General features: G+C 45.3%; 1 protein-coding gene across 2 annotated transcripts; it reads left to right on the forward strand.

The window, feature by feature from the left end:
- The first annotated feature begins 1,959 nt into the window (after positions 1 to 1,959).
- On the forward strand, positions 1,960 to 12,163 carry ETFB (electron transfer flavoprotein subunit beta). Of its 2 annotated transcripts, none has more exons than XM_032978962.2 (7): positions 1,960 to 2,094; positions 6,937 to 7,095; positions 8,199 to 8,357; positions 9,049 to 9,111; positions 9,631 to 9,789; positions 10,322 to 10,506; positions 11,923 to 12,163. In XM_032978962.2, exons 1-6 carry the CDS (start codon positions 2,041 to 2,043, stop codon positions 10,490 to 10,492), a joined length of 765 nt encoding a protein of 254 aa, XP_032834853.1. In that variant the 5' UTR covers positions 1,960 to 2,040; the 3' UTR covers positions 10,493 to 10,506; positions 11,923 to 12,163. The 2 variants fall into 2 exon arrangements, with proteins under 2 accessions (XP_032834853.1, XP_032834846.1); XM_032978955.2 differs by having other exon boundaries at positions 11,953 to 12,163.
- Positions 12,164 to 15,002: the final 2,839 nt, after the last annotated feature.

The raw sequence follows: 15,002 nt of genomic DNA on the forward strand, positions 1-15,002 counted from the left end.
TGTCCCTGAATCACAATTTAACCTGACCCACGCCTGTTTTTGTAAATGGTCGGTACGTTTTCTCACTCGTAAGGGCAGTTTCATAGATTTTTGTTTTCATTTTTTGTTCGTATTTTTTTTTTAATCCAGGACAAAGAGCACTAAAAACGAATCGGCGTTCTGATGGGTCACGCTAAGCGAGGTCGGTCTATATATGTAGAGTACGGGTGGGGTCTCGCCGTCTGTGTATTTGGAGTTTGCGTGTTTCTCTCCCCGTGGTCGCGTGGGGGGTTTTATTTTTTCCCCCGTCCTCCGGTATTTCCCTCCACATTTAGAAACATCCATTTATATTATAATAATAGGGGTTTCCCCTTTTTTTCTGGCAACAAAACTGAAACCTTTTTTTACGAGGATTCATGTCACTGCATTAACCACAATACCTGCAGTCAAAATGCAAACAAAAACCATACTATGATAATATATGCATTGTCCTTGAAGCTGATTGGTCCACACCAAGGGACGGCTTTCTTTTGAGCCTCGACCCAATTGGTGCTCGACCTTTTGGTGTCAGCTGGTCGAGCACCAATTGGGTCGAGGCTCAAAACAAAGCCGTCCCTTGGTGTGGACCAATCAGTTTCAAGGACAATGCATATATTATCATAGTATGTTTTTTGTTTGCATTTTGACTGCAGGTATTGTGGTTAATGCAGACATGAATCCTTGTAAAAAAGTTTCAGTTTTGTTGCCAGAAAAAAGGGGAAAAAACCCCTATTATTACATTTTGGTACTGGCAAAGGAGGTCTAATGGATGCATTTATATTATTTTGCTGCTGTAAATATCCACATGATATGCCACTTTGTTGTTGAGCTATCATTTGTGTCCAGGTCGCTTCTGAAAAATAAGTTAATAGTTCAGTGGGCTTTGCCTGATAGGATAAAAAATTGTTATGTTTTATCTGTACAGTATATTTTAAACATTCTGACCCGCCCCCTACTGGACATCTGTAACAAAAATAGCTTTATAGCTCATCGGATTCATCCAGTAAAAATAAATACAATGACTCCTCTACTTACAAACGAGTTATATTCCAGAAGTCCGGAAGTTCATTTGTTCAACTTTACTGCTGTCGATTCCAAACGTGTTTTACAGCATGTACACTAAACACGGGGAATGGCTTTAAAAGTTGTATAATCGCCTGTAGATGTAGATGCCACTGGTTCTTCACGTTCTGCAAATGTAGATGACACTGGTTCTTTATTTTTACATTATGAGACCTCCTTTGCCAGTAACAAGATATAGGAATAGGTTTTACCCTTTTAACTGGCACAAAAACTGACACCTTTATTCAAGGCATCATGTTTGCAATAACCACAACACAAGTAGTCAAAATGCAAACAAAAAAGACAACTCTGATAATAATAATAGAGCCTAGTCTCGGGTGTGGACCAATCAAATTCAAGGACAGTGCATATTATTATCAGAGTTGTCTTTTTTGTTTGCATTTTGACTGCTTGTGTTGTGGTTATTGCAAACATGATGCCTTGAATAAAGGTGTAAGTTTTTGTGCCAGTTAAAAGGGTAAAACCTATTCCTATAACTGGTTCTTTATGTTCTGCCGAGGCAGAAATGCTGGGTAATGACACCGAACAACCACCGCCATCTATTGCGCGGCGGATGAACTTACGACTCTCGGTGCCCCGGACATACAAATGGCCTTAACGTAGCAGGTTTGTTCGTATCTCTGAAAGCTCGCAAGTCGGACGTTCGTAAGTAGAGGAGTCCCCGCATTCCGATCGTCTCAGCGTATTGGGCGAGGGGGGGTGGAGGGGGTCGGTGGGTGGAGGGGGTCGGTGGGTGGAGGGGGTCGGTGGGTGGAGGGGGTCGGTGGGTGGAGGGGGTCGGTGGGTGGAGGGGGTCGGTGGGTGGAGGGGGTCGGTGGGTGGAGGGGGTCGGTGGGTGGAGGGGGTCGGTGGGTGGAGGGGGGCGTGTCTATAACAGGAAGTGACGTAACTGGGTCAAAGTCCGCACGCGCTGCTGTCAGGAGGAGCGGCAACTTCGTCATGGCGTTGCGCGTCCTGGTCGGGGTGAAGAGAGTCATTGACTACGCCGTCAAGGTACCCGGCGGGACTTTTGACGCGGTGGCGTTTCCGCCCCCTCCCCCCGCCGCTCTCCAGGCGAGAGGAGCCGCGGAGACCAAGAGGAGGAGGGGAGGGTGTCGAGGTCGAATCATGGTTGGGGGATCTCGGGGTGTGTGTGGGGGGGTAGGGGAGACGCGGCTACCCCACTTTGCCCAGAAGACCGGCACGTCCCCTGACCTTCACTGCGGGCCCGGGCTGGAGAGGGAGAAACCCGGGAGGGCCCCGACCCAGACCCACGAGAGGATAGGATCGGAGCCCGAGGATACCCCTAGGGTCATGATCTCAACCCCTCCCTGGACTGTTGGCTCTTCTCCGGTCTTACCCAGGGTCCTGATCCCTCTTCTGAGGGTTGTATGGTTTTTTTGGTGTTTAGGTCCCTCTCCTATCTAGCTCAATCCCAGCTTTGGGTTTCTGGTTCATAGTATTGTATGAAGGTACCGGGTCTCTCCTCAGCTTTCTAGTTTCTCTCCTGACCATGGTCTGAGGGCCCTCCAAAGGTCATAGGGGCTGCCCGCTGTCTCTATGGCCCCGGGATTCCGAGGTTGACCCTCACCTGCGGGAGTTGTCTAGCGTCACCTGAATCCGAATGATGTATTTATACTCAAGGAATCCGATGAGCCGTAAAGCTCTTTTTTTCACATGTCCAGTCGGGACTGGTCCGGAATGTAACAACAACAAACAAGGCAAAAAAAAACCCCACGATAGGAGTTCAAAGTATAGGACAGGTAAACAAATCACGAATAAATATACTATTCAAATAAAGCGAAACTGTTATATATTACTCGGTGAAAGCCCACTTAGCGATTAGCTTATTTGTCAGAAATGATAGCTCTACGAAGTGGCTTATCACGTGGAAATGTCTAGAAGCGAAATAATCGAAACAATCGAAACGCGCGTTTATAAATGTGGAGGGGAAAACAGGAGGAGGACTCGTGCCGGGCAGCGGTGGATATGGGGATGATCGGTGGTATCCACACGAAGGTTGTGTGTGGAAGGGTTGTGTGTGGAAGGATTGTTTGTTGAGACAGAGTGATTGTTACGTACGGCATTGTCAATGGGTACGTGTGGGGGGGAGGGGAGCGGTAGTGCATGGGGGATGTTAGCGCGCTGCGCTACGAACCCGCCGATCCGAGTTTGATTCCCGCTCACGGCCACCAACACCGGTGACGATTATCTGAAACGGTCCTGGGCCTCCCCTCGGTCGACTCGGCCTCAAATGAGTACCTGGTGCGGTGTGTAAAAACATCGCCACTGAGGAGACAAAGGCGGTCGGGCGTGGTGTTGGCCAACCACCCCCCACCCCCTCGTGTACCATGCCGGCCTTCATAGGTGATCGCAAACAGCACTTGCCCCAACAGTCTGTAAAGGCTATATTGTATGTGGAAATTCGTTTTATGAGCGCGAGAGTGTGTGTGTGACTACTGTATATGTTTGTGAATGAGAGTTCAGAGAGCAAGTGTGCGTGTGTGAGGGCATGCGAGTGTGTATGAGAATGCGAGAGTGAGTATTAATGCGAGAGTTTATAAATGGTTCGTGCACTACGCGAGCCAGAGCCAACATCAGTGGCGAGTTTTATCAGCAACAACCAACCCTAACAAAGTGGTGGTGATGTCACCACGACGGTTGTGCCAGGCTATGTGCACTTTAAGGCCATGTGAAGTTGTCGAAGGCCCGTTGGTAGGCGGAGGTCGCAGGACAGACCCAGGTGCCATGGGTTGACTGACCGAGATCACTGGAAGATGCATTAGCCGTGCCCCCTAGGTTTTATCAGAACCTGTTCTGAGGCTCACTTAGGTCGACTCAGCCTTAAATAAGTACCTGGTGCGGGGTGGAAGCACTGATAAAACAATAAAATCAGCCCGCCGTGGTTCTGGCCACACCGACCTCTAAATAAGTGCTTACCAGCAGCATTCGTCTCAACAGTTTTTTTAAGGCTAAACGTGCAATATGGGGTTTGTTGGCCCTGCCGCTGCACAAAAGTGGTTAAAAAAAGCAAATATAATATATGGAGCTAAATGTGCCACATCACGCAATGCTGTACTAAATAGATATATTATTCGTTTCGACCCTTTGAGTCACATCAGAAGCAACCATTACTCGATTTCCGACATACTGTACTTCTCGGACACTTTAAAATTCATATATTTGTGAAGTGGCGTTTTGGGAATATTATTCTCAACCAATGAGAACTGTCATGCTGATAGAAGTAAGTTGTCCACCCATCTTGGTTAGGGATAATTGCTCAGAAAATACCATGGCATTCAGATGTACTCAGGCAATTTTCATCAACGCTGAGATGATGATGCATTCTGTTTTATGTGCATGCAAAACCATCGACTCATTCCAGAAACGAGCCGTACCTTCTAAAATATAGTTTCCTTATAAATAACATCACACATGTAGGACTATGGTTACTTTAAAACTGACTGAAGTTGCGTAATTTGTCTAACTGCCCATCTCTGGATCACGTTCCTGCACTTGGCACTGGTAGCAACTACGTACTGGGTAGCTGGCGAGGACAAGAGTTGCCAGGCCTAGAGGACACGACAGGGGCAGCAGCGCACACTGTTTGAGAGCTGCTGCATCCGCGCTGCACCTGCTGAATCGTAGATGCCATTATCGGCATTTTAACGTCGAACCTGGCTGAGGCTCACTTAGGTCGACTCAGCCTTAAATAAGTACCTGGTGTGGGGTGGAAGCACTGATAAAACAATAAAATCAGCCCGCCGTGGTTCTGGCCACACCGACCTCTAAATAAGTGCTTACCAGCAGCATTCGTCTCAACAGTTTTTTTAAGGCTAAACGTGCAATATGGGGTTTGTTGGCCCTGCCGCTGTACAAAAGTGGTTAAAAAAAGCAAATATAATATATGGAGCTAAATGTGCCACATCACGCAATGCTGTACTAAATAGATATATTATTCGTTTCGACCCTTTGAGTCACATCAGAAGCAACCATTACTCGATTTCCGACATACTGTACTTCTCGGACACTTTAAAATTCATATATTTGTGAAGTGGCGTTTTGGGAATATTATTCTCAACCAATGAGAACTGTCATGCTGATAGAAGTAAGTTGTCCACCCATCTTGGTTAGGGATAATTGCTCAGAAAATACCATGGCATTCAGATGTACTCAGGCAATTTTCATCAACGCTGAGATGATGATGCATTCTGTTTTATGTGCATGCAAAACCATCGACTCATTCCAGAAACGAGCCGTACCTTCTAAAATATAGTTTCCTTATAAATAACATCACACATGTAGGACTATGGTTACTTTAAAACTGACTGAAGTTGCGTAATTTGTCTAACTGCCCATCTCTGGATCACGTTCCTGCACTTGGCACTGGTAGCAACTACGTACTGGGTAGCTGGCGAGGACAAGAGTTGCCAGGCCTAGAGGACACGACAGGGGCAGCAGCGCACACTGTTTGAGAGCTGCTGCATCCGCGCTGCACCTGCTGAATCGTAGATGCCATTATCGGCATTTTAACGTCGAACCTGGCTTGCTAAACTTGTCACTATACCTGTCAATGTGGTCATGTTTCAATGAAAGTATTAACTTAATGTCTGGGCATTTACAATCTATGTTGAACTTTTTTCGCACTGTACTTAGGCAACCGTGCTAATCGGTGTTAGGGACGGACAACAAACTAAAATTTCAGTGCTGATGCTTCACCATGCACGGGGCCACCTTCATTCGTTCACTGTTGTAGTTTTTTCATGCAAAGTAAGTCACCGCATGTTGTAATCATTCTCGTGATGATTTGCAATTATGGATACTTAAATTGTGGTGGAGCATGAGGATTGGTGTCGGAGAGAATCTTGAATCACCTTGTTGTATTGGGTATCTGCGTACAGATCACAGGCGCTGAGCATATGCTCTTAAGTAAATGCGACCTATTTACGGTGTGCTGTTTAAACCCTGCCTTAGGTCAGCTGCCGTTTATAAACATGAACACAAATACTATTAACATGGAAATCCAGTGAGTGTATACCCTATCTTCCCCTCTATAACTCGAATCTTCCTTTCACTTGTGAGTTTACAAAAAAACAACACAAGTAAAAAATACAATTTATCGGGGGGAAAAACATTAATCTTTAAAGAATATTCTACAATCAGGTGCAAAAGCTAAGGGGCCATCCATTTAGTACGTACGCAAAAATCTGTCATAACCTGACCCCTGCCCACCTCCATGTACGCACCCGTACTTTTTACACCCCCACCTGCGTATGTACGCTTGACACACCCCCCCGCCCCCCCGAATCCTATAGAACGACCGATATTTAATCCACGCAGAAACGATCAAGGATTAATAATATTAACGTGTTTAAACAAACAGATGGTCCACCGCCGGACTATCTAACTCATTTGAAGGCCAATGTAGACAAATATCGAGGCTTCATTCCCCCCTCCCCCCTCCATGCGTACGTACTAAATGGATGGCCCTAATGTAGCAATCCTGAAGTGGAATTGTCAGCTTTGACGTTAATCCAGCTGATGAAAATCATGACGATTGCTGCACAGTTAGTGCGACTCCTATGAAAGGTTTTGGGCTAAAGGGCCTTCACAGCTTCATCCTACAACAGCTGTGGTGGCCATTTTCGGTTTGTCGCGATACGTGTTTTGAGTTGCAAAATTCAAACATTGGTGTTTAACTTATGTCTATTTAGCATATTTTCCAAATATCCGTTGTACTTACCACATACTACATTTGTCGGTCATTTATAACCATTAGTGGGCCCTGTCAATGATGAGTGGCCGGTGTGGACCCTCTATAAGCCGTGTGTGCAACCTGCTGCCACGCTTCGCCAGATCCGCGTGAAGCCCGACAAGACCGGCGTGGTGACAGATGGCGTGAAGCACTCCATGAACCCATTCTGCGAGATCGCCATGGAGGAGGCCGTCCGCCTCAAGGAGAAGAAATTGGCCAAGGAGATCGTGGCCGTGAGCTGTGGTCCCCAGCAGTGCCAGGTACGGAAGCCGCGATGGTGCCGCCAACCCCCACCCCACATGCGGTCGTGACACATGCACTTCGCAGGGGATGCAAGTGCTGTGAACGCCGAAGCTTAAAAGCTAACAGTGGAACGGGACCCTTCCGATACAACAGGAACAGGGGTATGGTCAGTGAGAGGGATAGTAACAATGGCGGGCTGCTGATTGGTTAGGAGTAGGGTTATACTGGTAGGAACCTCCTGGTTACACCAGCCCACAGGGGATTATTGTGTATGTCCGTTGTGCATCCAAAAATGGGAGGGGTGGGGCTGGGTGGAGAGGGGAGGGTCGGGAGGGGCTGGGTGGGGAGGGGAGGGTAGGGAGGGGCTGGATGGGGTGGGGCTGGGTGGGGAGGGGCTGGGTGGGGAGGGTGGGGAGGGGCTGGGTGGGGAGGGGCTGGTCACTCCGTGGTGCCCTTATAAAACTCAACTTTTAACCTAGTCACGCCGGCTTGTGCCCGCCCTCACAGTCAAACATATTTGCGGAATACACCACGCCGCCGTTGACCCTGGCCATTGACCGAGCAACCCAACGTTCCTACCAGCTCCCTCCGCAGGAATGTGTTAGTAAATGAGAGAGTTAGTACTTGTCGCCGATTCGCTGGTTCATACGGGTTCGGGGTAGGGCTTGCGATTTGTTGGCGAGCGTGCTGTTTGCTCCCCCTCCACAGTGGAACATATTATCTGTTCATTTTGTGGATGCTTTTCGATTTTGGTGTTGATATTGTTTTTGGTGGTGGATGAAAACCTTGGAAAAAGGCTTCATGGTTTGGTGGAAATTATACATTAACTCATGCAATGTAAGATTCGTGCTCTCGACCGGCGCAGCTCCTCTTTCCGAGTGTAATCCACTACTAAATGAAAGCCTCCTCATGCCATGGGGGTTGACCATACTCCACTACCCTAGTCAGCGTGGATCGGTAAACGAGGCCTGAAGGGTCAGTTCAGACAATTCGCCGCTGACGTTAGCCATAGCCGTGAATGAAACTCGTTGCTGGGCTCAATTTCCGCTCCTCCGCTGCGCTCTTACCAGGCGAACTGGGTTTAATAGGCGACGCCGGGTTGCGCGTGCGAGTTGCCCAGGAGACGATTCGCACGGCGTTGGCCATGGGCGCCGACCGGGGCATCCACGTGAACGTGTCGGGCAAGGAGTACGAGGCCATGGGGCCCCTGCAGGTCTCCAAGATCTTGGCGGCGCTCGCCAAAAAGGAGGACGTCAATCTCGTGATCCTCGGTAAACAGGTGCGTGGAGGCGGCATGAGGTAGGATGATGGAGTGGCTTGCGTTCATTGTACCTGTGTGGCGGTCGTACAGGAGTTTGAAGTGAAACATTGCAGCGCTCTTGTATTCTGTCTGCGGAGGTCGGATATATCACTTGTCAGTTGCAACCTAAAGTGATAAATTCTACGTGTTTAAAAAAATAAACGTACAGTCCAAAGTCAATTGAACTGCTGGATGAACGTTTCTCCGCACTGTTGGTTGCAGCAGTCCATTGACCATACTTGACCAGTCGTTACCGATGGGAGTGATAGCAGGAATCAAACTCATTTTTCTTGCACTAAACACTGCGCAACTGCTCCACCCCCCATTCCCCCTCCACTGTTTGTTTCATAAAAGTGAATTGTGTAATGTTTAAAATAAGTGTATAATTGCACAATTTACTTTTGTCTATTAATTAAAATCCATACCAACGGAGTTTTGTTATCTCAAGTGATACACCTAAAGTTTGGCCTCCTCAAATGGTGCCAGTTTTTGCTGTGCTCCATGGTCTAAAAATGTTGTCGCTGCTGTTGATGGAAGATCCGTGGTGGTGTTGCATGAGTTGTGTATTATGTAATATGGCCGCGGGAAGAGCTGTTATACTGGTGTTAAGTCATTTGTGTGTTTATGGAATTCAGTCGCTCAAGTCAGCATAATCGTGTCTGCTCCACAGGCTATTGACGACGACTGTAATGAGACAGGTCAGATGACTGCAGCTCTGTTGGACTGGCCTCAGGTACTGCAACCTCGATGTCGCGTCAGTGCTGTCTCTGAGTGCATGTCATTAATTAACAAAAATGTGATAACATTACATTATATGCATACCTACATTTTATATTTTCCACCAATTTTTTTTTTAATTTATGCAATGTTATCAAACTGTTTTGAAACAGTAATGATGTTGGGATTTCAAGTCTCTCTGAAGAGATGAGAACAAAGGAAAGATGATAGTAACCAGTTAGAATGTTTAATTTCCCTGGTGAATCGATTAATTGTCGTGATTCAGGGTCCCACTTTGATAAAAAAAAATATTCTATTTCACACTGAAGAATGCCTGCACCTCGAGTAGCTGCAGTGGTAACCCAATACACTTGTTAAATTATGGGTGCATTACAAATGCAAGTAGATGTTGGTTGTTACGTACAGCTTATTATACGGATAAACACTCAGTCAATTCGTGTACTGTGAGCTTAATTAATCAGTCGTTCCACCCTCGCCGTAACCCCAGCACCCATGTTGCTCTTGCTATCTGCAGGGCACGTTTGCGTCTGAAATCCACCTGGAGGGTGACAAGCTGAAGGTAGTACGCGAGATTGACGGTGGGCTGGAGACGATCGTGATCAACATGCCGGCGGTGATCACAGCGGACCTGAGGCTCAACGAACCGCGCTACGCCACCCTGCCCAACATCATGGTAATCTCGCTCTGGCGAAAGCAACCTGCTGAGGCCTGCCATCATTATACTGCTTCTTGTCAGTTTCAATTGTAAAATAGTGAAATAGGCAGATGATTCACCGCCCCATCACCACCCACTCCACGTGATTCAATAAATTGTCGTGATTGGCGGTTTAAAATAATTTATCCTTTTTTATCTGTCTTTACTGTCTCGTTTGTATTATTTCTTATGGTTTGGTCTCATCAGTTTTGTTCACTCTTCTAAATGTAACATGAGAATATCATTTTTGTAAATTCTACTCGATTGGATGTGCTCATCTTGAGTGGAACAACCACTTTTAGTCTATTAATCAATAAATCGTTATATACCTACTGTAAAACATAAAAAAAAACCCATTGCTTACAAATGAGAACATACGACTTCGCGAAGAAAATTTAGTTTTAGCGTAGGCTGTGGTTCCCGAGGATTTTAACCTCAGAACTAACGTGTACTAAATTGGCATTCAGAAGCAATCCTTAAACGTATCTCTGGCTTTTTCCCGTGCTCACAGAAAGCGAAAAAGAAGAAGATTGACATGGTCACCCCGAAGGATCTAGGTGTGGACATGGCATCGCGGGTGGAAATTTTGTCCGTAGAGGACCCACCCCAGCGGCAGGCCGGCATCAAGGTGGAGACCACCGAGCAGCTGGTGGCCAAGCTGCGAGAAATCGGACGGATATGAGCGACGACGCCATGGTTTGTCGCACTTCATACCCTCCACACACCGCTGTCCCTGTATGTAACCTCTGCAACTGCAGTGGGATTTTCATAGTTTGGTTCGGTTACTTTATTTGACATAAGAGTGGAAAGCCTTTTGAGATGGAATGGTGTCCACGCTCATCCATTGTGTTATTTTGAAACGGGACTCGTGTCAACTTGCTAGGATTTTGTAAATGGTATGCTGAATAACCAGCACCCAGGGCCAGTAAACCAAAACTGATTGTCAGAGGTACATGAATTGGGAATTTTGACCTTGGCCGTGGGCCCCTTGTTGTGTAGACAAGGTGAGAATGGTTAAGCAATATAGGTGGCTGTTATTGACAGAATGCCACCGCCCCCAAAAATATCACATTGTGAGTGAAATCCCAATCCGTTGTCTATTTGCATTTGATAAAATTGGTTCAATATTTTAGGACATTAATAGTGGTTGTCTTATGGAGATACTGGTTTTGTCATAGGTATGTGACATTTAAGCCACTTTCTCAGGGCCACCAATGAACTTTAATATGGTTCACAGAACTTTTATTATCATTTTGAGGTGCATGTCTCTTTTTCAAGGAATGTTACGATAAATTACATGATTGAAATGTCTTAAATACCCGTTCTTTCCTGGTTAATATTTTAAATCATTACAAGTACAATTTACTTTTGACCAGAACTTACATTAGCGATTTAATTTAACCTGTATGTCAAGCAACAATTTGTGCAGGCACTTCGCTTGGCAGGTAATAGGTCATATCACATTGTTGAATCATTGCAGTCTCATCTTGGATCTAATCTACTGTCACTTCATAGCTTGAGTGTTTTTCCATCAATTGTGCAGGTCATTGATAAAATTGTGACGTTTAAATAAAATAAAAATTATCATTTTCAATATGCATTTAGTAATGTGCCTCAGATGTTTTGGCTTGGATTTGTTTTTCTCTATAAGGAATTTAAATAAATCCGTGAATGAACAGATGTCAGGACCATCTTTGCCATTGACTTGGATTTTAAAGGTGCCACGTTTTTATGACTTAGTTCAGAATAAATCGTGTTATTACCATAACGCACTTTGTAGAGTAATTTTCTCACATTTAAATTAGCACATCATTTATTGGTTGTCCAATATTTTTTTGTATTTGTTTGTCCCAGTCTACCTTGCTAAAGCAGTACTGTTCCTCAAATGGGTCCCCCCAATTGGTTATAAACAGGAAGGCACTCATCAGGGGAAAAGACCCAAAAGAGTTTAAGGTACTGTATATAATTCCAAATGCTTTGTCGTCGTTTCCTTGCCACAAATTTCCAACTAATATATTTCTTTTTTTCAGGAGCCAGTATTGTCAATATTGCTCAACATTTAATGACCCTAGTACCCATTGGCGGGTGTTTTTTTTCTGCTGTGCCCAACAGAAATGTTGAACGTTGTCCTCTGCTTGACAGGAGCGATGGCGAGTGCTTACCAACACACGGACTGAGGATCCGATTCCCACAGCAGCTGTTTGGGGCTACTGGGCCTAAAACGTGCCTTGGCTCCAGCAGACACTAAGCAACCACCCACAGTGCTGTTAGTCACTTTGGTTTTTTTGTGGTCTGATGCCATTATTTGTAATCGGATGTTGTCATTTAGACAAATAAAGTTGATGCGATAATATACCCTGCATTGGATTCACAGTCCATATGAATCTTTATTAGCATTGAGCGTATATCTACCGCACAGTTGAATCATATAGAATGGTTTACGTTCCCCTTTTGTGCATTGATTGCCACTCATACTCATTTGCACCATTAGTTTTCCTCGATTGGCAGCGTATAAGTTAAAATCTCTGCCAAATTACAATCCAGTACTCTACATTAAAGCCACCAAATGGGCTACTCTGGCATGTTTCAGCTGTTCCTTTTCATTTGAGTTGAGTGTGCACATTGCTCTTGATTTGTTCGAGCATATCAAGATGACGAGACACAAAAACCCTTCATCGTTAAGTTCACTTGCATAACCAAAAGCCGATGCTCAAAATGTTCGCGCAGTGTTACTTTTGCCAAAATATTCCATGAATAACAAAGATCTCTCAATATTTCTTATCATCTGCAACATACGTTGCAATCTATGTTTAGCGTTGCCATTATCCTTGAGTTTATATTAAAATGCAACGTGTTTAAAGATCACAAATGTGTATCTTTTTAGTACTGACCAACTTGAAGCATGTAACTCGTAACAGCTCTCAGTAACAAATATTCGGATACCAGCACCCTTCTTGCCCAGCAAGTGATGAGAGCCTTTTAAGATGTGACATTTTTTGTCAATGAAACAAAATGCCTTTCACATTTTTGACTGGTAGCATCTACACAGCATTTTTAGGCAAGGGCTTCAGATGTGATGCATTTTAAGATAGGCCCTCCATCTTTTAGCCAGCAAAAAACATCGTGTCTGTTTCATTATATCAAAACATTTTGTCAATCTCCCATGTGTTTTCAGTTTGCTGTTTAAATGCTGTTGGAAAACATTGGTTCAGACTCAATAATTTTAAAATAGAGTTTGACTGCTTTGCATCATCCTTTATTTACCACAGCATCGCATAATAAATTACGTGCAATGTCGTGGAATATTCTGAAACAAGAATGCAAGTGGATTTTCTCCTGAACAGTGCGAGGTAAAAATGTGGTCATGCTGGCAAAAATCACGAGGACTTTGACAGTGATATAGCCTCCGCACCCACCACCAAACCTTTCAGCCACCACCGCTTATCCAGTCCCTGAAGGCAGCCAGTGAATTGTTGGCAAAGTGTATTGTGTTGGTGGTGTCAGGCTAATTTCCAGTTCGGATTGGGAGTTGTAACCATTAAGCTGGTTTACCTTACAGATCATTTGTATACGTTAATTTTGTAGAGGCTATGCTCCCAACGTGAGATCCCTACTGCGGGCTGAGGACTAACAATTATTGGGAGTTAATTAGCAGCATGAGGTACAATTTAGTAGTTAAAATTTAGTAGTTAAAAAACAGTAATTTGGTCGTGTTGTTGACTAAACTACATACAATTATCACAAGGGGAGGGGGGGTAAAAAAAAACATACCCATCGCGGGAGCATTCTGTAAAATTGTTCGTGAGATGCATGCGTGGTTTAAACTCGAATTGTCATGATGTAACCCTGTTGCCGAATTGGTGCGAAGAGGCGAGAGTTTGAGGCTGACCTGTCGCATTCCTCACAAAGAGGGAACTGTAACAAAGTGGAACATTTCACTTAAAGAGTGTTTAAATGCAATCATGTACGGTGACCTTAAACACTTAGGTTCTGTACTCGGTTTACCTCTTTGAAAAGGCAGAGAGAAAATCCATTCGAAGTGCTTTGTGTTAGGCAGACCATACGATTGTGAACTCGAACCTGAAGAGAATGAATGCGTCAATCATACCCGTCAACCCCTTATCAGTGCCCTCGCCTTATTACAGACCAATTCAGACCTTATTGGTCACCCCGTGCCCCCTTATAAATCTTCCAACATTCATCCTACAAAGTCCCATTACAATGGGAAAAAAAACACAAAGTTTTTGCCCGTATTGAAACGGCTGTCCGCCGTGTGGACCTGAGAACGCAATTTCCCCTCTACAACAATACGGTAAAACCGAATGCGTTGACAGGTATGGGATAATCCGTGGATTAAAATATAAGAGAATTGAAAAACGCATTTCAAATAATCTGCGGGAAAACCGACGACGACAAAACCTCGACTCGAGTGGCCGCATTCGTGCAGGCGATCACACAACCACCGTCTTTGCTTCGTGAGGGAATTCCACACCTGGGTCGACAGACGCAACCTTAAAGAAGAAAATAAAAGCAGCCGTAGATTGTGAGTGGTCTGTACATTTTAATGAACAGTTAACGATTAAGGCGATAACTCGTACCAGAGGTATTTTTTCCCGCGCTTTCTCATTCCGGACGTCCCCCAGTTTTTTTGTTGTTAAGGACTGTACAGTTATTCCAAGGCTTTTGTTCGTTATCGTCAATTGCGTTTCACTCTTTAGATACGCGCCGTTAATATCTCAAAAACAAATGTAACATTTGTTTTGTTTTAATTCTCTCCCGGGGGCCTTGTTGCGCAGTGCGCGCGGGGTGCACGGCGCAGCCCGCCGAGCCGCATCACCGCCCCCGCCGAGCCGCATCACCGCCCCCCAGCGCCATTTGCGTCTCGCGGCCGCGCTCGTTGGACTTCCGTAACGCCGTCAAACTGACTAACGCGACCGCGAACAGGTCCAGAGTGAATTTGAGCGCTTGATGATGATTCTTCTTCGCCGGCGAAATTATACGGAGCATATATGTTTGTGTGGTTTTTAAAAAATATATATTTCTCCCGAGAGAAATAAACGCTGGCTTTAAGCGCGCGCGCGCGGGCCTTCGGGGAAAAGCAAACGAAACGCGTGCGCGGAGACAAAATAGTCCGCGCGTTGACGGCGAGCAGAAAAACGCGGAGCGGATTCTTGTAACTGGAGCCAGAAATC

Source organism: Petromyzon marinus, chromosome 3, assembly GCF_048934315.1.
Source record: "Petromyzon marinus isolate PM22_M1 ecotype Great Lakes invasive population chromosome 3, UKy_Petmar_22M1.pri1.0, whole genome shotgun sequence".
NCBI classification, from domain to species: domain Eukaryota; kingdom Metazoa; phylum Chordata; class Hyperoartia; order Petromyzontiformes; family Petromyzontidae; genus Petromyzon; species Petromyzon marinus.